Source organism: Heptranchias perlo, unplaced genomic scaffold (genome assembly GCF_035084215.1).
Source record: "Heptranchias perlo isolate sHepPer1 unplaced genomic scaffold, sHepPer1.hap1 HAP1_SCAFFOLD_914, whole genome shotgun sequence".
NCBI classification, from domain to species: domain Eukaryota; kingdom Metazoa; phylum Chordata; class Chondrichthyes; order Hexanchiformes; family Hexanchidae; genus Heptranchias; species Heptranchias perlo.
The window spans coordinates 39,370-62,093 of record NW_027139955.1 but is presented as its reverse complement, the minus strand read 5'-3'; the positions used below and the strand labels follow the sequence as shown (position 1 = coordinate 62,093).

The window sequence follows — 22,724 nt, the reverse complement described above, 5'->3', positions numbered from 1 at the left end:
GGGTTAGATACAGAGTAAAGCTCCCTCTACACTGTCCCATCAAACACTCCCAGGGTCAGGTACAGTGTTAGATACAGAGTAAAGCTCCCTCTACACTGTCCCATCAAACACTCCCAGGGCAGGTACAGGGTTAGATACAGGGTACAGCTCTCTATCAAAGTCTATTGCACGCTGAGGGTCAATTGAAATTTTCCAGTCTGGGATCAATAGATTTTTTGGGGGGTTTTGAGGGATATGAAACTGAGGCGGGAACCTGGAGTTGAGGTGCATATCAGGCCACGATGTTCTGGGGGACAGGCCCGAGGGGCTGAATGGCCTCCTCCCTACTCCTGCGTCCCTAAAGGGTTTGAGTGGATGGGGCGTGCGTGGGAGCGGGAAAGCCTCGTAGAATCTGGGCCCCAGCGGATTGGGACAGAGGGCAGGATGGGGCAGGTCGGCCCCAGGACTGACAGTTGGCCATTGGGCGGGCCTGAATCCCCTCACGGGTCCCTCTGCGGCCTCACTTCATCCTCTGCCCCCCTTTCAGGGCTCATCGTACGTCGGAGGGGGCTCAATTATTTCACCCAGATGGATATTGTCCGCGGCTCATAACTTCGTGATGGACGGGCCCGTGGCCAATTCGCAAATCTCCGTGTACATCGGTAAGTGTTCATCGCTCATCGGTTGGCCGTGTTTTGCTCGACGGGGAAGGGGTCCACCCTGGTCCGGAACGTAGTCGAATTCGAGCTCGGCCGTTCGGGGACGATGTCGGGAAGCATTTCTCCACACAAAGGGGAGTGGGAATCTGGAACTCTCTCCTCCCCCAACTCCACTCCCCTCCAAAAAGCTGGCCAGGCCTGGGGGTCAATTGGGACTTCCAAGACCGAGGTCGATCGATTTTTGTTCGGTCTTAAGGGTTGCATAGAAACAGGGAAAATAGGAGCAGGAGTTGGCCATTCGGCCCTTCGGGCCTGCTCCGCCATTCAAGATGATCATGGCCGATCGTCTAACTCAGTACCCTGTTCCCGCTTTTTCCCCGTATCCCTTGATCCCTTTAGCATTAAGGAATATATCTATCTCCTTCTTGAATACATCTAATGGCTCGGCCTCCACTGCCTTCTGTGGTAGAGAATTCCACAGGTTCACCACCCTCTGAGTGAAGACATTTCTCCTCATCTCGGTTCTAAATGGCATTCCCCGTATCCTGAGACTGTGACCCCCCTGGTTCTGGACTCCCCAGCCATCGGGAACATCCTCCCTGCATCTAGTCTGTCTCGCCCTCTTAGAATTTTATACGTTTCGATGAGATCACCTCTCATTCTTCTAAACTCGAGTGAATACAGGCCGAGTCGACCCAATCTCTCCTCATACAGCCCTGCCATCCCAGGAATCAGCCTGGTGAACCTTCGTTGCACTCCCTTCATGGCAAGGACGTCCTTCCACAGATAAGGAGACCAAAACTGCGCACAATACTCCAGGTGTGGTCTCACCAAGGCCCTGTATAACTGCAGTAATGATGTGGAGATGCCGGTGATGGACTGGGGTTGACAATTGTAAACAATTTTACAACACCAAGTTACACTAAATAAAATTGCTGGACTATAACTTGGTGTTGTAAAATTGTTTATAACTGCAGTAAGACATCCCTGCTCTTGTACTCAAATCCTCTTGCAATGAAGGCCAACATACCATTCGCCTTCCTAACTGCTTGCTGCACCTGAATGCAACTGGTGTACGAGGACACCCAGGTCTCGTTGCACCTCCCCTTTTCCCGATCTATCTCCAGTACGGAACCAAGGCGCTTCGATGGAGTTGAGGGACAGATCAGCTAAGATCTGATTGAATGGCGGAACAGGCTCCCACGACCCAATGGGTCTCAACTTTTCTGGTCAGCGCAAAAAAAAAACAACCAGTTTTACTCAATTCAATTCTCTCGACTGGCCATGGTGAGATCTGAGCCGCTTAAGGAGATATTAGGACAGGTCGGTCAAAGAGGGAGGTTTTAAGGAGCGTCTTAAAGGAGGAGAGATGGAGGGAGGGAGAGAGAGAGAGAGAGAGAGGCGTAGAGGGAATTCCAGAGTTTAAGGCCCGGGCCTCTGAAGGCACGGCCGCCAATGGTGGGGCGAAGGGAGCAGGGGATGGACAAGAGGCCGGAATTGGAGGAGCGCAGAGATCTGGGAGGGTCGTAGGGGGCTGGAGGAGGTTCCAGAGATCGGGAGGACATCCTTTCACCGTTTCTCAACTCACACACGAATATTTCAGGTCGTGTTAAGAGACTCGCCATCCATCGCAAGGAGGTAGCGGAGGTGCATGTCCACGATAGGTACAACGATACAGCCACAAGGAACAACGGTTTATACATCTACGACATCGCTGTTCTACGTTTGAAGGAAGATTTGGTTTACAGCGACCGAATCAGGTTTGTTCATTCGATGCCTTTTATGCTTACCCGCCTCGAACGCTCTTCAAGACAAGGCGTCTTGGCTGGCTGAGTCCGAACACGGGGACAGGAGGAGGCCGTTCAGCCCCTCGAGCCTTGCTCCCCGCCGCTCAGCCAGATCACAGCCGATATCTGTCCCCGAACTCCCTCCGGCCTCCCTGGCTCCTTGTCCCTTAATACCACTTTGCCGAGCAAAAGCCGATCGGTCTCTGATTTAATTGAGCGGGAGTCAGCTGCCTTCTGCGGGGGAGAGTCTCACACGTCTACCACCCTTTACGCGGAGAGATGTCTCCGACCTTCTCTCCTCAATGGCCTGGCTCTGATTTTAAGGTTGTGTCTCCTTCTCCTCGATTCCCCCACCAGCGGGAAAAAAAATTCTCTCTCATCGACACCATCAAATCCTTTCAAAATCATAAAGACCTCAATCGAATCCCCCCCTTAACCTTTCCAAAGTTGAGTTGATGGTTACGGAGGGCGCGAGCCTCGTTTATGTAATCATTCCTCCAACAAGAGAGAGTCTAACCACCTCCCCTTGACATTCAACGGCATTACCATCGCCGAATCCCCCACCATCAACATCCTGGGGGTCATCATTGACCAGAAACTTAACTGGACCAGCCATATAAATACTGTGGCTACAAGAGCAGGTCAGAGGCTGGGTATTCTGCGGCGAGTGACTCACCTCCTGACTCCCCAAAGCCTTTCCGCCATCTACAAGGGACAAGTCAGGAGAGTGATGGAATACTCTCCACTTGCCTGGATGAGTGCAGCTCCAACAACACTCAAGAAGCTCGACACCATCCAGGACAGAGCAGCCCGCTTGATTGGCACCCCATCCACCACCCTAAACATTCACTCCCTTCACCACCGGCGCACCGTAGCTGCAGTGTGGACCATCCACAGGATGCACTGCAGCAACTCGCCAAGGCTTCTTCGACAGCACCTCCCAAACCCGCGACCTCTACCACCTAGAAGGACAAGGGCAGCAGGTACATGGGGACAACACCACCTGCACGTTCCCCTCCGAGTCACACACCATCCCGACTTGGAAATATATCGGCCGTTCCTTCATCGTCGCTGGGTCAAAATCCTGGAACTCCCTTCCTAACAGCACTGTGGGAGAACCGTCACCACACGGACTGCAGCGGTTCAAGAAGGCGGCTCACCACCACCTTCTCAAGGGCAATTAGGGATGGGCAATAAATGCCGGCCTCGCCAGCGACGCCCACATCCCATGAACGAATAAAAAAAAAGTCTATCCTTTGCAGCCCTGGTGAATTTGCACTCCCTCCAAGTCCGATATGTCCATTCAAATGTGCGATGCCCAGAACTGTACGCAGTCACTCCAGATGTGCTCTAACCAGGGATTAAGAACACAGAGCAACTTAGGAACAGGAAGAGGCCATTCAGCCCCTCGAGCCTGTTCCGCTATTCAATCAGAGCATGGCTGACCGCCGTCTGAGCTCCATCTGCCCACTTGGGTTCCATAACCCTTAAAACCCCAACAAAAGTCTATCGATCTCAGCCTGGAACCCGCCAATCGACCCCCCAATGTCCACGGCCTTTTGTGGGGGGAGAGAGTCCCAGATTCCCCCTCCCCTTCGTGCGGAGAAATGCTCCCTGACCTCACCCCCCCGAACGGGCCGAGCTCTGATTTTAAGGTTCTGCCCCCACCTTGTTCTGGATTCCCCCCACCAGAGGAAATAGTTGCTCTCTCCATCTACCCTATCGAATCCTTCAAACATCTCAAACCCCTCCATTAGATCCCCCTCCCCTTAATCTTCGACACTCGAGGGAACACAAGACTCGTCTGTGCGACCTCTCCTCGTAATTTAACCCTTTAAGCCTCCCCGGTTTCGTTCTGGTGAATCTGCTCTGCGCCCCCTCCAAGGCCGATATCTCCTTCCTGGAGTGCGGTGGCCCAGAACTGGGTGCAGGTCTCTCCAGATGTGGGGGGTCTGACCAGGTCTCTGTACAGCTGGAGCATAACCCCCCTCCCATTTGTATTCCAGCCCCCTTGAGATAAAGGCCAACGTTTCCATTCGCCCTTCCCAATTATTAAATTATTTTTAGGCTGGAGGTCAAGGGTTCGAGCCCCACACACATTCCAGGGACTCGAGCCCCAATAATCCAGGCCGACACTCCCCGGTTGTCCAGTACTGAGGGAGCGCCGCGCTGTCGGAGGGTCGGTACTGAGGGAGCGCCGCGCTGTCGGAGGGTCAGTACTGAGGGAGCGCCGCGCTGTCGGAGGGTCAGTACTGAGGGAGCGCCGCGCTGTCGGAGGGTCAGTACTGAGGGAGCGCCGCGCTGTCGGAGGGTCGGTACTGAGGGAGCGCCGCACTGTCGGAGGGTCGGTACTGAGGGAGCGCCGCACTGTCGGAGGGTCGGTACTGAGGGAGCGCCGCACTGTCGGAGGGTCGGTACTGAGGGAGCGCCGCACTGTCGGAAGGTCGGTACTGAGGGAGCGCCGCACTGTCGGAGGGTCGGTACTGAGGGAGCGCCGCACTGTCGGAGGGTCGGTACTGAGGGAGCGCCGCACTGTCGGAGGGTCAGTACTGAGGGAGCGCCGCACTGTCGGAGGGTCGGTACTGAGGGAGCGCCGCACTGTCGGAGGGTCGGTACTGAGGGAGCGCCGCACTGTCAAAGAGTCAGAGAGACATTCCCAGCTCGCGATCCCACCATTATCTGAAACGCACAAGCCCGGGTCGACCAGTGGCGTCTCCGCTCGGCGGCCATTTTAGGTGCGGGAAAGTGAGCGGAGTCCATTTCAGATCTGGTGCGCTCAACCACAAATCGGGGGATGCGCAAGAGGCCGGAATTGGGGGAGCGCAGAGATCTCGGAGGGTCGGGGGAGGTTACAGAGATAGCTGGGAGGGGGAGGGCGAGGGCCGTGGAGGGATTTGAACACGAGGATTGAGGCGTTCCCGGACCGGGAGCCAGTGTCGGCCCAGCGAGCACAGGGAGAGGGGGTGATGGGTGAACGGGACTCGGCGCGAGTTAGGATACGGGGGGGGGCAGCAGATGAGTTGATGGCTACGGAGGGGTCAAGGTGGGAGGCCGGGCCAGGAGAGCATTGGGATAGTCCAGTCTGGAGGGGACAAAGGGCGTGGATGAGGGTTTCGGCAGCGGATGAGCTGAGGCAGCGGGCAGGGGTGATTGAAAACGTTTGTGTGCTTGTTGCCATGGCAGCTGAGGCCTAGTTCCATCTGCCTCCCTCTCCTCTCAGGCCTGTTTGTCTCCCGTGCACAAAGGAAGTGAATGAGTTTCTATCGATGGCCTCTGGTGACTGGAGGGACAAGTGTCGATACCAAGGTACGTTGGGGGAACTATTTAATAGAAGGGTAAGGCTTCTCGGCCTATTGATGACCAGTCCTCTGGTAAAATGCTGTACCTGCCCTGGGAGTGTTTGACGGGACAGTGTAGAGGGAGCTTTACTCTGTATCTAACCCTGTACCTGCCCTGGGAGTGTTTGATGGGACAGTGTGGAGGGAGCTTTACTCTGTATCTAACCCTGTACCTGCCCTGGGAGTGTTTGATGGGACAGTGCAGAGGGAGCTTTACTCTGTATCTAACCCTGTACCTGCCCTGGGAGTGTTTGATGGGACAGTGTAGAGGGAGCTTTACTCTGTATCTAACCCTGTACCTGCCCTGGGAGTGTTTGATGGGACAGTGTAGAGGGAGCTTTACTCTGTATCTAACCCTGTACCTGCCCTGGGAGTGTTTGATGGGACAGTGTGGAGGGAGCTTTACTCTGTATCTAACCCTGTACCTGCCCTGGGAGTGTTTGATGGGACAGTGTAGAGGGAGCTTTACTCTGTATCTAACCCTGTACCTGCCCTGGGAGTGTTTGACGGGACAGTGTAGAGGGAGCTTTACTCTGTATCTAACCCTGTACCTGCCCTGGGAGTGTTTGACGGGACAGTGTAGAGGGAGCTTTACTCTGTATCTAACCCTGTACCTGCCCTGGGAATGTTTGATGGGACAGTGTAGAGGGAGCTTTACTCTGTATCTAACCCTGTACCTGCCCTGGGAGTGTTTGACGGGACAGTGTAGAGGGAGCTTTACTCTGTATCTAACCCTGTACCTGCCCTGGGAGTGTTTGATGGGACAGTGTAGAGGGAGCTTTACTCTGTATCTAACCCTGTACCTGCCCTGGGAGTGTTTGATGGGACAGTGTAGAGGGAGCTTTACTCTGTATCTAACCCTGTACCTGCCCTGGGTGTGTTTGACGGGACAGTGTAGAGGGAGCTTTACTCTGTATCTAACCCTGTACCTGCCCTGGGAGTGTTTGATGGGACAGTGTAGAGGGAGCTTCACTCTGTATCTAACCCTATACCTGCCCTGGGAGTGTTTGATGGGACAGTGGAGAGGGAGCTTTACTCTGTATCTAACCCTGTACCTGCCCTGGGAGTGTTTCGTGGGACAGTGCAGAGGGAGCTTTACTCTGTATCTAACCCTGTACCTGCCCTGGGAGTGTTTGATCGGACAGTGTAGAGGGAGCTTTACTCTGTATCTAACCCTGTACCTGCCCTGGGAGTGTTTGACGGGACAGTGTAGAGGGAGCTTTACTCTGTATCTAACCCTGTACCTGCCCTGGGAGTGTTTGATGGGACAGTGTAGAGGGAGCTTTACTCTGTATCTAACCCTGTACCTGCCCTGGGAGTGTTTGATGGGACAGTGTAGAGGGAGCTTTACTCTGTATCTAACCCTGTACCTGCCCTGGGAATGTTTGACGGGACAGTGTAGAGGGAGCTTTACTCTGTATCTAACCCTGTACCTGCCCTGGGAATGTTTGATGGGACAGTGTGGAGGGAGCTTTACTCTGTATCTAACCCTGTACCTGCCCTGGGAGTGTTTGACGGGACAGTGTGGAGGGAGCTTTACTCTGTATCTAACCCTGTACATGCCATGGGAGTGTTTGACGGGACAGTGTAGAGGGAGCTTTACTCTGTATCTAACCCGGTACCTGCCCTGGGAGTGTTTGATGGGACAGTGTAGAGGGAGCTTTACTCTGTGTCTAACCCTGTACCTGCCCTGGGAGTGTTTGACAGGACAGTGTAGAGGGAGCTTTACTCTGTATCTAACACTGTACCTGCCCTCGGAGTGTTTGATGGGACAGTGCAGAGGGAGCATTACTCTGTATCTAACCCTGTACCTGCCCTGGGAGTGTTTGATGGGACAGTGTAGAGGGAGCTTTACTCTGTATCGAACCCTGTACCTGCCCTGGGAGTGTTTGATGGGACAGTGTAGAGGGAGCTTTACTCTGTATCTAACCCTGTACCTGCCCTGGGAGTGTTTGATGGGACAGTGTACAGGGAGCTTTACTCTGCATCTAACCCTGTACCTGCCCTGGGAGTGTTTGACGGGTCAGTGCAGAGGGAGCTTTACTCTGTATCTAACCCTGTACCTGCCCTGGGAGTGTTTGATGGGACAGTGTAGAGGGAGCTTTACTCTGTATCTAACCCTGTACCTGCCCTGGGAGTGTTTGACGGGACAGTGTAGAGGGAGCTTTACTCTGTATCGAACCCTGTACCTGCCCTGGGAGTGTTTGATGGGACAGTGTAGAGGGAGCTTTACTCTGTATCTAACCCTGTACCTGCCCTGGGAGTGTTTGATGGGACAGTGTAGAGGGAGCTTTACTCTGTATCTAACCCTGTACCTGCCCTGGGAGTGTTTGATGGGACAGTGTAGAGGGAGCTTTACTCTGTATCGAACCCTGTACCTGCCCTGGGAGTGTTTGATGGGACAGTGTAGAGGGAGCTTTACTCTGTATCTAACCCTGTACCTGCCCTGGGAGTGTTTGATGGGACAGTGTAGAGGGAGCTTTACTCTGTATCTAACCCTGTACCTGCCCTGGGAGTGTTTGACGGGACAGTGTAGAGGGAGCTATACTCTGTATCTCACCCTGTACCTGCCCTGGGAGTGTTTGATGGGACAGTGTAGAGGGAGCTATACTCTGTATCGAACCCTGTACCTGCCCTGGGAGTGTTTGATGGGACGGTGTAGAGGGAGCTTTACTCTGTATCGAACCCTGTACCTGCCCTGGGAGTGTTTGATGGGACAGTGTAGAGGGAGCTTTACTCTGTATCTAACCCTGTACCTGACCCTGGGAGTGTTTGATGGGACAGTGTAGAGGGAGCTTTACTCTGTATCGAACCCTGTACCTGCCCTGGGAGTGATTGATGGGACAGTGTAGAGGGAGCTTTACTCTGTATCGAACCCTGTACCTGCCCTGGGAGTGATTGATGGGACAGTGTAGAGGGAGCTTTACTCTGTATCGAACCCTGTACCTGCCCTGGGAGTGTTTGATGGGACAGTGCGGAGGGAGTTCCTTTCAATGTTGGCCTCATTGGTACAAAGTGGGTCCACGATTGGATGTTGTGCTGTTTCAGATCGGATTTTAACAGGGAATGGCGGGGAAGAAGATCGGGACATCACGGGATACGTGACTGGCTGGGGTAAAGTCGACGATAACGATCGAGCGGCATTCCATTTACAGTATGGGAAGATATCAATCAAGGTAAGAGTTTGTAATCCACCTGCAACAAGACTGGTTTACAGTCTGTCGTCATATATGTCCCCAAGGCGCCCGGAAAAAGTGGTAGGTTTTCAGGAGCGTCTTAAAGGAGGAGGGAGGGAGGCGGAGGGAATTCCAGAGTTTAGGGCCCTGGCGGCTGAGGGAATGGCCTCCAATGGTGGGACCAAGGGAGCATTGGACGGACCAGAGGCCCGAATTGGAGGAGAGCAGAGATCTCGGAGGGGGTGCAGGGACTGGGGGAGGTTACGGAGATGGGGAGGTGGTGGGCGAGGGGCCACGGAGGGGATCAGAACACAAGGATGGAGAATTTTAAATTCGAGGCGTTCCCAGGTTGGGAACCAATGTGAACTCCCCATTCCCCTCTCTCCCCCCGCCTCTCTCTCTCTCTCTCTCCCCCCGCCTCTCTCTCTCTCTCTCTCTCCCCCCGCCTCTCTCTCTCTCTCCCCCCACACATCATCTCTTTTTCTCTCTCTTTCTGACTGTCCCTCTCCCATTTCATCCCCCACATCTCGTCCCCCTCACGATCCTGTCCGACTCTCCCCTCTTCCCACTCTCGTAATCTTTGCAAGCATCTCTCAGAGGGTCAGCACTGAGGGAGCCCCGCACTGTCGGAGGGTCAGTACTGAGGGAGCGCTGCACTGTCGGAGGGTCAGTACTGAGGGAGCGCTGCACTGTCGGAGGGTCAGTACTGAGGGAGCGCCGCACTGTCGGAGGGTCAGTACTGAGGGAGCGCTGCACTGTCGGAGGGTCAGTACTGAGGGAGCGCTGCACTGTCGGAGGGTCAGTACTGAGGGAGCGCTGCACTGTCGGAGGGTCGGTACTGAGGGAGTGCCGCACTGTCGGAGGGTCAGTACTGAGGGAGCGCTGCACTGTCGGAGGGTCAGTATTGAGGGAGCGCTGCACTGTCGGAGGGTCAGTACTGAGGGAGCGCTGCACTGTCGGAGGGTCAGTACTGAGGGAGCGCCGCACTGTCGGAGGGTCAGTACTGAGGGAGCGCCGCACTGTCGGAGGGTCAGTACTGAGGGAGCGCCGCACTGTCGGAGGGTCGGTACTGAGGGAGCGCCGCACTGTCGGAGGGTCGGTACTGAGGGAGCGCCGCACTGTCGGAGGGTCGGTACTGAGGGAGCGCCGCACTGTCGGAGGGTCGGTACTGAGGGAGCGCCGCACTGTCGGAGGGTCGGTACTGAGGGAGCGCCGCACTGTCGGAGGGTCGGTACTGAGGGAGCGCCGCACTGTCGGAGGGTCGGTACTGAGGGAGCGCCGCACTGTCGGAGGGTCGGTACTGAGGGAGCGCCGCACTGTCGGAGGGTCCGTACTGAGGGAGCGCCGCACTGTCGGAGGGTCGGTACTGAGGGAGCGCCGCACTGTCGGAGGGTCGGTACTGAGGGAGCGCCGCACTGTCGGAGGGTCGGTACTGAGGGAGCACCGCACTGTCGGAGGGTCGGTACTGAGGGAGCGCCGCACTGTCGGAGGGTCGGTACTGAGGGAGCGCCGCACTGTCGGAGGGGCAGTACTGAGGGAGCACCGCACTGTCGGAGGGTCGGTACTGAGGGAGCGCCGCACTGTCGGAGGGTCAGTACTGAGGGAGCGCCGCACTGTCGGAGGGTCAGTACTGAGGGAGCCCCGCACTGTCGGAGGGTCGGTACTGAGGGAGCGCCGCACTGTCGGAGGGTCGGTACTGAGGGAGCGCCGCACTGTCGGAGGGTCAGTACTGAGGGAGCGCCGCACTGTCGGAGGGTCAGTACTGAGGGAGCGCTGCACCGTCGGAGGGTCGGTACTGAGGGAGCGCCGCACTGTCGGAGGGTCAGTACTGAGGGAGCGCCGCGCTGTCGGAGGGTCAGTACTGAGGGAGCGCCACGCTGTCGGAGGGTCAGCACTGAGGGAGCGCCGCACTGTCGGAGGGTCAGTACTGAGGGAGCGCCGCACTGTCGGAGGGTCAGCACTGAGGGAGCGCCGCACTGTCGGAGGGTCAGTACTGAGGGAGCGCCGCACTGTCGGAGGGTCAGCACTGAGGGAGCGCCGCACTGTCGGAGGGTCGGTACTGAGGGAGCGCTGCACTGTCTGAGGGTCAGTACTGAGGGAGCGCCGCACTGTCGGAGGGTCAGTACTGAGGGAGCGCTGCACTGTCGGAGGGTCGGTACTGAGGGAGCGCCGCACTGTCGGAGGGTTGGTACTGAGGGAGCGCCGCACTGTCGGAGGGTCGGTACTGAGGGAGCGCCGCGCTGTCGGAGGGTCGGTACTGAGGGAGCGCCGCACTGTCGGAGGGTCGGTACTGAGGGAGCGCCTCACTGTCGGAGGGTCGGTACTGAGGGAGCCCCGCACTGTCGGAGGGTCGGTGCTGAGGGAGCGCCGCACTGTCGGAGGGTCAGTACTGAGGGAGCGCCGCACTGTCGGAGGGTCGGTACTGAGGGAGCGCCGCACTGTCGGAGGGTCAGTACTGAGGGAGTGCCGCACTGTCGGAGGGTCAGTACTGAGGGAGCGCCGCACTGTCGGAGGGTCAGTACTGAGGGAGCGCCGCACTGTCGGAGGGTCAGTACTGAGGGAGCGCCGCACTGTCGGAGGGTCGGTACTGAGGGAGCACCGCACTGTCGGAGGGTCAGTACTGAGGGAGCGCCGCACTGTCGGAGGGTCAGTACTGAGGGAGCGCCGCACTGTCGGAGGGTCAGTACTGAGGGAGCGCCGCACTGTCGGAGGGTCGGTACTGAGGGAGCGCCGCACTGTCGGAGGGTCAGTACTGAGGGAGTGCCGCACTGTCGGAGGGTCAGTACTGAGGGAGCGCCGCACTGTCGGAGGTGCCGTCTTTCGGACGAGACGTTAAACCGAGGGCCCCGTCTGCCCCTCTCAAGTGGGTGTAAAAGATCCCACGGCCACTATTGGAAGAAGAGCAGGGGGGAGTTCTCCCCGGGGTCCTGGGCCCCGATATTTATCCCTCGACCAACATCACTAAAAAAAACCAGATGATCTGGGTCATTCTCACATTGCTGTTTGTGGGATCTTGCTGTGCGCAAATTGGCTGCTGCGTTTCCCACATTACAACAGTGAGCGCACTTCGAAAAAAGTCCCTCATTGGCCGTGAAACACTTCGGGACGTCCTGAGGGGGTGAAAGGGGCTGGAGAGATGGGAGATCTTTCAATCTATTTTCTGTATCTCGTTCCCTCTCTCTCCTCTCTCACGTTCCTTGTTTCATTCCCCTCTCACCCACCTCATCACCCCCTCATAGCCCCCCTCTCCCCCCAACAGCCCCTCTCCTTCTCCCTAATCTCTGTTCGAGACCCCCTGCTCTCCTCCCGAATCTCCCTGCCCTTCTCTCTCTCTCTCTCTCTCTCTCTCCTTCCTCCTCTCCATCCACCCTCCCTTTCTCTCTTTCTCCCCCTCCTCTCTCTCAGTAAACCCCACCCTCGGCCCGAGACCGTCCCCTCCGACTCTCGCCTCTCCCCTCTCGCTGCGCTCTGTGCCTGCCCCCTCTCCACATTCCCCTTCGTCCCTTCTCCACCCATCGGAAAACACTCAAACCCCTCTCCCCTCTTCCTTCACCAGCCTCGTGACCAGTGTCGGAGAGACGATATCGATGAGACTCAACTGTGTGCGAAGGGAGATGGGGTAGATACATGTATGGGTACGTAAATCCTCTCTCGATACCCCACTGTTCCCCAGTGTGTCCCCTCTCTCTCTATACCCCACTGTTCCCCAGTGTGTCCCCTCTCTCTCTATACCCCACTGTTCCCCAGTGTGTCCCCTCTCTCTCTATACCCCACTGTTCCCCAGTGTGTCCCCTCTCTCTATACCCCACTGTTCCCCAGTGTGTCCCCTCTCTCTATACCCCACTGTTCCCCAGTGTGTCCCCTCTCTCTATACCCCACTGTTCCCCAGTGTGTCCCCTCTCTCTCTATACCCCACTGTTCCCCAGTGTGTCCCCCCTCTCTCTATACCCCACTGTTCCCCAGTGTGTCCCCTCTCTCCATACCCCACTGTTCCCCAGTGTGTCCCCTCTCTCTATACCCCACTGTTCCCCAGTGTGTCCCCTCTCTCTCTATACCCCACTGTTCCCCAGTGTGTCCCCCCTCTCTCTATACCCCACTGTTCCCCAGTGTGTCCCCTCTCTCCATACCCCACTGTTCCCCAGTGTGTCCCCTCTCTCTATACCCCACTGTTCCCCAGTGTGTCCCCTCTCTCTCTATACCCCACTGTTCCCCAGTGTGTCCCCTCTCTCTCTATACCCCACTGTTCCCCAGTGTGTTCCCTCTCTCTATACCCCACTGTTCCCCAGTGTGTCCCCTCTCTCTATACCCCACTGTTCCCCAGTGTGTCCCCCCTCTCTATACCCCACTGTTCCCCAGTGTGTCCCCTCTCTCTATACCCCACTGTTCCCCAGTGTGTCCCCTCTCTCTATATACCCCACTGTTCCCCAGTGTGTCCCCTCTCTCTCTATACCCCACTGTTCCCCAGTGTGTCCCCTCTCTCTATATACCCCACTGTTCCCCAGTGTGTCCCCTCTCTCTATACCCCACTGTTCCCCAGTGTGTCCCCTCTCTCTCTATACCCCACTGTTCCCCAGTGTGTCCCCTCTCTCTCTATACCCCACTGTTCCCCAGTGTGTCCCCTCTCTCTATATACCCCACTGTTCCCCAGTGTGTCCCCTCTCTCTATACCCCACTGTTCCCCAGTGTGTCCCCTCTCTCTCTATACCCCACTGTTCCCCAGTGTGTCCCCTCTCTCTCTATACCCCACTGTTCCCCAGTGTGTCCCCTCTCTCTATACCCCACTGTTCCCCAGTGTGTCCCCTCTCTCTATACCCCACTGTTCCCCAGTGTGTCCCCTCTCTCTATACCCCACTGTTCCCCAGTGTGTCCTCTCTCTATACCCCACTGTTCCCCAGTGTGTCCTCTCTCTCTATACCCCACTGTTCCCCAGTGTGTCCCCTCTCTCTATACCCCACTGTTCCCCAGTGTGTCCCCTCTCTCTATACCCCACTGTTCCCCAGTGTGTCCCCTCTCTCTCTATACCCCACTGTTCCCCAGTGTGTCCCCTCTCTCTATACCCCACTGTTCCCCAGTGTGTCCCCTCTCTCTCTCTATACCCCACTGTTCCCCAGTGTGTCCCCCCTCTCTCTATACCCCACTGTTCCCCAGTGTGTCCCCTCTCTCTATACCCCACTGTTCCCCAGTGTGTCCCCTCTCTCTATACCCCACTGTTCCCCAGTGTGTCCCCTCTCTCTATACCCCACTGTTCCCCAGTGTGTCCCCTCTCTCTCTATACCCCACTGTTCCCCAGTGTGTCCCCTCTCTCTATACCCCACTGTTCCCCAGTGTGTCCCCTCTCTCTCTATACCCCACTGTTCCCCAGTGTGACCCCTCTCTCTATACCCCACTGTTCCCCAGTGTGTCCCCTCTCTCTCTATACCCCACTGTTCCCCAGTGTGTCCTCTCTCTCTATACCCCACTGTTCCCCAGTGTGTCCCCTCTCTCTATACCCCACTGTTCCCCAGTGTGTCCCCTCTCTCTATACCCCACTGTTCCCCAGTGTGTCCCCTCTCTCTATACCCCACTGTTCCCCAGTGTGTCCCCTCTCTCTATACCGCACTGTTCCCCAGTGTGTCCCTTCTCTCTATATACCCCACTGTTCCCCAGTGTGTCCCCTCTCTCTATACCCCACTGTTCCCCAGTGTCCCCTCTCTCTCTATACCCCACTGTTCCCCAGTGTGTCCCCCCTCTCTCTATACCCCACTGTTCCCCAGTGTGTCCCCTCTCTCTATACCCCACTGTTCCCCAGTGTGTCCCCTCTCTATATACCCCACTGTTCCCCAGTGTGTCCCCTCTCTATACCCCACTGTTCCCCAGTGTGTCCCCCCTCTCTCTATACCCCACTGTTCCCCAGTGTGTCCTCTCTCTCTATACCCCACTGTTCCCCAGTGTGTCCCCTCTCTCTATACCCCACTGTTCCCCAGTGTGTCCCCTCTCTATATACCCCACTGTTCCCCAGTGTGTCCCCTCTCTATACCCCACTGTTCCCCAGTGTGTCCCCCCTCTCTCTATACCCCACTGTTCCCCAGTGTGTCCCCTCTCTCTATACCCCACTGTTCCCCAGTGTGTCCTCTCTCTCTATACCCCACTGTTCCCCAGTGTGTCCCCTCTCTCTATACCCCACTGTTCCCCAGTGTTACCCCTCTCTCTCTATACCCCACTGTTCCCCAGTGTGTCCCCTCTCTCTATACCCCACTGTTCCCCAGTGTGTCCCCTCTCTCTATACCCCACTGTTCCCCAGTGTGTCCCCTCTCTCTATACCCCACTGTTCCCCAGTGTGTCCCCTCTCTCTATACCCCACTGTTCCCCAGTGTGTCCCCTCTCTCTATACCCCACTGTTCCCCAGTGTGTCCCCTCTCTCTATACCCCACTGTTCCCCAGTGTGTCCCCTCTCTCTATACCCCACTGTTCCCCTGTGTGTCCCCTCTCTCTATACCCCACTGTTCCCCAGTGTGTCCTCTCTCTCTATACCCCACTGTTCCCCAGTGTGTCCCCTCTCTCTATACCCCACTGTTCCCCAGTGTGTCCCCTCTCTCTATACCCCACTGTTCCCCAGTGTGTCCCCTCTCTCTATACCCCACTGTTCCCCAGTGTGTCCCCTCTCTCTCTATACCCCACTGTTCCCCAGTGTGTCCCCTCTCTCTATACCCCACTGTTCCCCAGTGTGTCCCCTCTCTCTATACCCCACTGTTCCCCAGTGTGACCCCCTCTCTCTATACCCCACTGTTCCCCAGTGTGTCCTCTCTCTATATACCCCACTGTTCCCCAGTGTGTCCCCTCTCTCTATACCCCACTGTTCCCCAGTGTGTCCTCTCTCTCTATACCCCACTGTTCCCTAGTGTGTCCCCTCTCTCTATACCCCACTGTTCCCCAGTGTGTCCCCTCTCTCTATACCCCACTGTTCCCCAGTGTGTCCCCTCTCTCTATACCCCACTGTTCCCCAGTGTGTCCCCTCTCTCGATACCCCACTGTTCCCCAGTGTGTCCCCTCTCTCTATACCCCACTGTTCCCCAGTGTGTCCCCTCTCTCTCTATACCCCACTGTTCCCCAGTGTGTCCTCTCTCTATATACCCCACTGTTCCCCAGTGTGTCCCCTCTCTCTATACCCCACTGTTCCCCAGTGTGTCCTCTCTCTCTATACCCCACTGTTCCCCAGTGTGTCCCCTCTCTCTATACCCCACTGTTCCCCAGTGTGTCCTCTCTCTCTATACCCCACTGTTCCCCAGTGTGTCCCCTCTCTCTCTATACCCCACTGTTCCCCAGTGTGTCCCCTCTCTCTATACCCCACTGTTCCCCAGTGTGCCCCCTCTCTCTATACCCCACTGTTCCCCAGTGTGTCCCCTCTCTCTATACCCCACTGTTCCCCAGTGTGTCCCCTCTCTCTATACCCCACTGTTCCCCAGTGTGTCCCCTCTCTCTCTATACCCCACTGTTCCCCAGTGTGTCCCCTCTCTCTCTATACACCACTGTTCCCCAGTGTGTCCCCTCTCTCTATACCCCACTGTTCTCCAGTGTGTCCCCTCTCTCTATACCCCACTGTTCCCCAGTGTGTCCCCTCTCTCTATACCCCACTGTTCCCCAGTGTGTCCCCTCTCTCTATACCCCACTGTTCCCCAGTGTGTCCCCCCTCTCTCTATACCCCACTGTTCCCCAGTGTGTCCCCTCTCTCTATACCCCAGGGTTCCCCAGTGTGTCCCCTCTCTCTATACCCCACTGTTCCCCAGCGTGTCCCCTCTCTCTCTATACCCCACTGTTCCCCAGTGTGTCCCCTCTCTCTATACCCCACTGTTCCCCAGTGTGTCCCCTCTCTCTATACCCCACTGTTCCCCAGTGTGTCCCCTCTCTCTATACCCCACTGTTCCCCAGTGTGTCCCCTCTCTCTATACCCCACTGTTCCCCAGTGTGTCCCCTCTCTCTCTATACCCCACTGTTCCCCAGTGTGTCCCCTCTCTCTATACCCCACTGTTCCCCAGTGTGTCCCCTCTCTCTATACCCCACTGTTCCCCAGTGTGTCCCCTCTATCTATACCCCACTGTTCCCCAGTGTGACCCCCTCTCTCTATACCCCACTGTTCCCCAGTGTGTCCTCTCTCTATATACCCCACTGTTCCCCAGTGTGTCCCCTCTCTCTATACCCCACTGTTCCCCAGTGTGTCCTCTCTCTCTATACCCCACTGTTCCCTAGTGTGTCCCCTCTCTCTATACCCCACTGTTCCCCAGTGTGTCCCCTCTCTCTATACCCCACTGTTCCCCAGTGTGTCCCCTCTCTCTATACCCCACTGTTCCCCAGTGTGTCCCCTCTCTCGATACCCCACTGTTCCCCAGTGTGTCCCCTCTCTCTATACCCCACTGTTCCCCAGTGTGTCCCCTCTCTCTCTATACCCCACTGTTCCCCAGTGTGTCCTCTCTCTATATACCCCACTGTTCCCCAGTGTGTCCCCTCTCTCTATACCCCACTGTTCCCCAGTGTGTCCTCTCTCTCTATACCCCACTGTTCCCCAGTGTGTCCCCTCTCTCTATACCCCACTGTTCCCCAGTGTGTCCTCTCTCTCTATACCCCACTGTTCCCCAGTGTGTCCCCTCTCTCTCTATACCCCACTGTTCCCCAGTGTGTCCCCTCTCTCTATACCCCACTGTTCCCCAGTGTGCCCCCTCTCTCTATACCCCACTGTTCCCCAGTGTGTCCCCTCTCTCTATACCCCACTGTTCCCCAGTGTGTCCCCTTTCTCTATACCCCACTGTTCCCCAGTGTGTCCCCTCTCTCTCTATACCCCACTGTTCCCCAGTGTGTCCCCTCTCTCTATACCCCACTGTTCCCCAGTGTGTCCCCTCTCTCTATACCCCACTGTTCCCCAGTGTGTCCCCTCTCTCTATACCCCACTGTTCCCCAGTGTGTCCCCTCTCTCTATACCCCACTGTTCCCCAGTGTGTCCCCCCTCTCTCTATACCCCACTGTTCCCCAGTGTGTCCCCTCTCTCTATACCCCACTGTTCCCCAGTGTGTCCCCTCTCTCTATACCCCACTGTTCCCCAGTGTGTCCCCTCTCTCTTTATACCCCACTGTTCCCCAGTGTGTCCCCTCTCTCTATACCCCACTGTTCCCCACTGTGTCCCCTCTCTCTATACCCCACTGTTCCCCAGTGTGTCCCCTCTCTCTATACCCCACTGTTCCCCAGTGTGTCCCCTCTCTCTATACCCCACTGTTCCCCAGTGTGTCCCCTCTCTCTCTCTACCCCACTGTTCCCCAGTGTGTCCCCCCTCTCTATACCCCACTGTTCCCCAGTGTGTCCCCTCTCTCTATACCCCACTGTTCCCCAGTGTGTCCCCTCTCTCTATACCCAACTGTTCCCCAGTGTGTCCTCTCTCTCTATACCCCACTGTTCCCCAGTGTGTCCCCTCTCTCTATACCCCACTGTTCCCCAGTGTGTCCCCTCTCTCTCTATACCCCACTGTTCCCCAGTGTGTCCCCTCTCTCTATACCCCACTGTTCCCCAGTGTGTCCCCTCTCTCTCTCTGTACCCCACTGTTCCCCAGTGTGTCCCCTCTCTCTATACCCCACTGTTCCCCAGTGTGTCCTCTCTCTCTATACCCCACTGTTCCCCAGTGTGTCCTCTCTCTCTATACCCCACTGTTCCCCAGTGTCCCCTCTCTCTCTATACCCCACTGTTCCCCAGTGTGTCCCCTCTCTCTATACCCCTCTGTTCCCCAGTGTGTCCCCTCTCTCTCTATACCCCACTGTTCCCCAGTGTGTCCCCTCTCTCTATACCCCACTGTTCCCCAGTGTGTCCTCTCTCTCTATACCCCACTATTCCCCAATGTGTCCCCTCTCTCTCTATACCCCACTGTTCCCCAGTGTGTCCCCCCTCTCTCTATACCCCACTGTTCCCCAGTGTGTCCCCTCTCTCTATACCCCACTGTTCCCCACTGTGTCCCCTCTCTCTCTATACCCCACTGTTCCCCAGTGTGTCCCCCCTCTCTCTATACCCCACTGTTCCCCAGTGTGTCCCCTCTCTCTATACCCCACTGTTCCCCAGTGTGTCCCCTCTCTCTATACCCCACTGTTCCCCAGTGTGTCCCCTCTCTCTATACCCCACTGTTCCCCAGTGTGTCCCCCCTCTCTCTATACCCCACTGTTCCCCAGTGTGTCCCCTCTCTCTATACCCCACTGTTCCCCAGTGTGTCCCCCCTCTCTCTATACCCCACTGTTCCCCAGTGTGTCCCCTCTCTCTATACCCCACTGTTCCCCAGTGTGTCCCCCTCTCTCTATACCCCACTGTTCCCCAGTGTGTCCCCTCTCTCTATACCCTACTGTTCCCCAGTGTGTCCTCTCTCTCTATACCCCACTGTTCCCCAGTGTGTCCCCTCTCTCTCTATACCCCACTGTTCCCCAGTGTGTCCCCTCTCTCTATACCCCACTATTCCCCAATGTGTCCCCTCTCTCTCTATACCCCACTGTTCCCCAGTGTGTCCCCTCTCTCTATACCCCACTGTTCCCCAGTGTGTCCCCTCTCTCTATACCCCACTGTTCCCCAGTGTGTCCCCTCTCTCTATACCCCACTGTTCCCCAGTGTGTCCCCTCTCTCTATACCCCACTGTTCCCCAGTGTGTCCCCTCTCTCTATACCCCACTGTTCCCCAGTGTGTCCTCTCTCTCTATACCCCACTATTCCCCAATGTGTCCCCTCTCTCTCTATACCCCACTGTTCCCCAGTGTGTCCCCTCTCTCTATACCCCACTATTCCCCAATGTGTCCCCTCTCTCTCTATACCCCACTGTTCCCCAGTGTGTCCCCTCTCTCTATACCCCACTGTTCCCCAGTGTGTCCCCTCTCTCTCTATACCCCACTGTTCCCCAGTGTGTCCCCTCTCTCTATACCCTACTGTTCCCCAGTGTGTCCTCTCTCTCTATACCCCACTGTTCCCCAGTGTGTCCCCTCTCTCTCTATACCCCACTGTTCCCCAGTGTGTCCCCCCTCTCTCTATACCCCACTGTTCCCCAGTGTGTCCCCTCTCTCTATACCCCACTGTTCCCCAGTGTGTCCTCTCTCTCTATACCCAACTGTTCCCCAGTGTGTCCCCTCTCTCTATACCCCACTGTTCCCCAGTGTGTCCCCTCTCTCTATACCCCACTGTTCCCCAGTGTGTCCCCTCTCTCTATACCCCACTGTTCCCCAGTGTGTCCCCTCTCTCTATACCCCACTGTTCCCCAGTGTGTCCCCTCTCTCTCTATACCCCACTGTTCCACAGTGTGTCCCCTCTCTCTATACCCCACTGTTCCCCAGTGTGTCCCCTCTCTCTATACCCCACTGTTCCCCAGTGTGTCCCCTCTCTCTATACCCCACTGTTCCCCAGTGTGTCCCCTCTCTCTATATCCCACTGTTCCCCAGTGTGTCCCCCCTCTCTCTATACCCCACTGTTCCCCAGTGTGTCCCCTCTCTCTCTATACCCCACTGTTCCCCAGTGTGTCCCCTCTCTCTATACCCCACTGTTCCCCAGTGTGTCCTCTCTCTCTCTATACCCCACTGTTCCCCAGTGTGTCCCTCTCTCTGTACCCCACTGTTCCCCAGTGTGTCCCCTCTCTCTATACCCCACTGTTCCCCAGTGTGTCCCTCTCTCTGTACCCCACTGTTCCCCAGTGTGTCCCCTCTCTCTATACCCCACTGTTCCCCAGTGTGTCCCCTCTCTCTATACCCCACTGTTCCCCAGTGTGTCCCCTCTCTCTATACCCCACTGTTCCCCAGTGTGTCCCCTCTCTCTATACCCCACTGTTCCCCAGTGTGTCCCCTCTCTCTATACCCCACTGTTCCCCAGTGTGTCCCCCTCTCTCTATACCCCACTGTTCCCCAGTGTGTCCCCTCTCTCTATACCCCACTGTTCCCCAGTGTGTCCCCTCTCTCTATACCCCACTGTTCCCCAGTGTGTCCCCTCTCTCTATACCCCACTGTTCCCCAGTGTGTCCCCTCTCTCTCTATACCCCACTGTTCCCCAGTCTGTCCCCTCTCTCTATACCCCACTGTTCCCCAGTGTGTCCCCTCTCTCTATACCCCACTGTTCCCCAGTGTGTCCTCTCTCTCTCTATACCCCACTGTTCCCCAGTGTGTCCCCTCTCTCTCTATACCCCACTGTTCCCCAGTGTGTCCCCCCTCTCTCTATACCCCACTGTTCCCCAGTGTGTCCCCTCTCTCTATACCCCACTGTTCCCCACTGTGTCCCCTCTCTCTCTATACCCCACTGTTCCCCAGTGTGTCCCCTCTCTCTCTATGCCCCACTGTTCCCCAGTGTGTCCCCTCTCTCTCTATACCCCACTGTTCCCCAGTGTGTCCCCTCTCTCTATACCCCACTGTTCCCCAGTGTGTCCCCTCTCTCTATACCCCACTGTTCCCCAGTGTGTCCCCTCTCTCTATACCCCACTGTTCCCCAGTGTGTCCCCTCTCTCTATACCCCACTGTTCCCCAGTGTGTCCTCTCTCTCTATACCCCACTGTTCCCCAGTGTGTCCTCTCTCTCTATACCCCAATGTTCCCCAGTGTGTCCCCTCTCTATACCCCACTGTTCCCCAGTGTGTCCCCTCTCTCTCTGTACCCCACTGTTCCCCAGTGTGTCCCCCCTCTCTCTATACCCCACTGTTCCCCAGTGTGTCCCCTCTCTCTATACCCCACTGTTCCCCACTGTGTCCCCTCTCTCTCTATACCCCACTGTTCCCCAGTGTGTCCCCTCTCTCTCTATACCCCACTGTTCCCCAGTGTGTCCCCTCTCTCTCTATACCCCACTGTTCCCCAGTGTGTCCCCTCTCTCTATACCCCACTGTTCCCCAGTGTGTCCCCTCTCTCTATACCCCACTGTTCCCCAGTGTGTCCCCTCTCTCTATACCCCACTGTTCCCCAGTGTGTCCCCTCTCTCTATACCCCACTGTTCCCCACTGTGTCCTCTCTCTCTATACCCCACTGTTCCCCAGTGTGTCCTCTCTCTCTATACCCCACTGTTCCCCAGTGTGTCCCCTCTCTATACCCCACTGTTCCCCAGTGTGTCCCCTCTCTCTCTATACCCCACTGTTCCCCAGTGTGTCCCCTCTCTCTCTATACCCCACTGTTCCCCAGTGTGTCCCCTCTCTCTCTATACCACACTGTTCCCCAGTGTGTCCCCTCTCTCTCTATACCCCACTGTTCCCCAGTATGTCCCCCCTCTCTCTATACCCCACTGTTCCCCAGTGTGTCCCTCTCTCTCTATACCCCACTGTTCCCCAGTGTGTCCCCTCTCTCTATACCCCACTGTTCCCCAGTGTGTCCTCTCTCTATACCCCACTGTTCCCCAGTGTGTCCCCTCTCTCTATACCCCACTGTTCCCCAGTGTGTCCTCTCTCTATACCCCACTGTTCCCCAGTGTGTCCCCTCTCTCTATACCCCACTGTTCCCCAGTGTGTCCCCTCTCTCTATATACCCCACTGTTCCCCAGTGTGTCCCCTCTCTCTATACCCCACTGTTCCCCAGTGTGTCCCCTCTCTCCATACCCCACTGTTCCCCAGTGTGTCCCCTCTCTCTATACCCCACTGTTCCCCAGTGTGTCCCCTCTCTCTCTATACCCCACTGTTCCCCAGTGTGTCCCCTCTCTCTATACCCCACTGTTCCCCAGTGTGTCCCCTCTCTCTATACCCCACTGTTCCCCAGTGTGTCCCCTCTCTCTATACCCCACTGTTCCCCAGTGTGTCCCCTCTCTCTATACCCCATTGTTCCCCAGTGTGTCCCCTCTCTCTC

At 56.7% G+C, this 22,724-nt stretch overlaps 1 protein-coding gene across 1 annotated transcript in view; it reads left to right on the top strand.

Annotated features, from left to right (window-relative positions):
* Nucleotides 1–22,724, top strand: part of LOC137319868 (chymotrypsin-like protease CTRL-1) — a gene marked incomplete at its 5' end in the record, with an annotated part of 73,483 nt that overhangs the window by 12,819 nt on the left and 37,940 nt on the right. Inside the window, 5 exons of the mRNA XM_067981779.1 lie at nt 527–641; nt 2,242–2,398; nt 5,646–5,731; nt 8,812–8,939; nt 12,496–12,574. Coding sequence (XP_067837880.1) covers nt 527–641; nt 2,242–2,398; nt 5,646–5,731; nt 8,812–8,939; nt 12,496–12,574 — 565 coding nt within the window. The remainder of the gene's footprint in view (nt 1–526; nt 642–2,241; nt 2,399–5,645; nt 5,732–8,811; nt 8,940–12,495; nt 12,575–22,724) is intronic.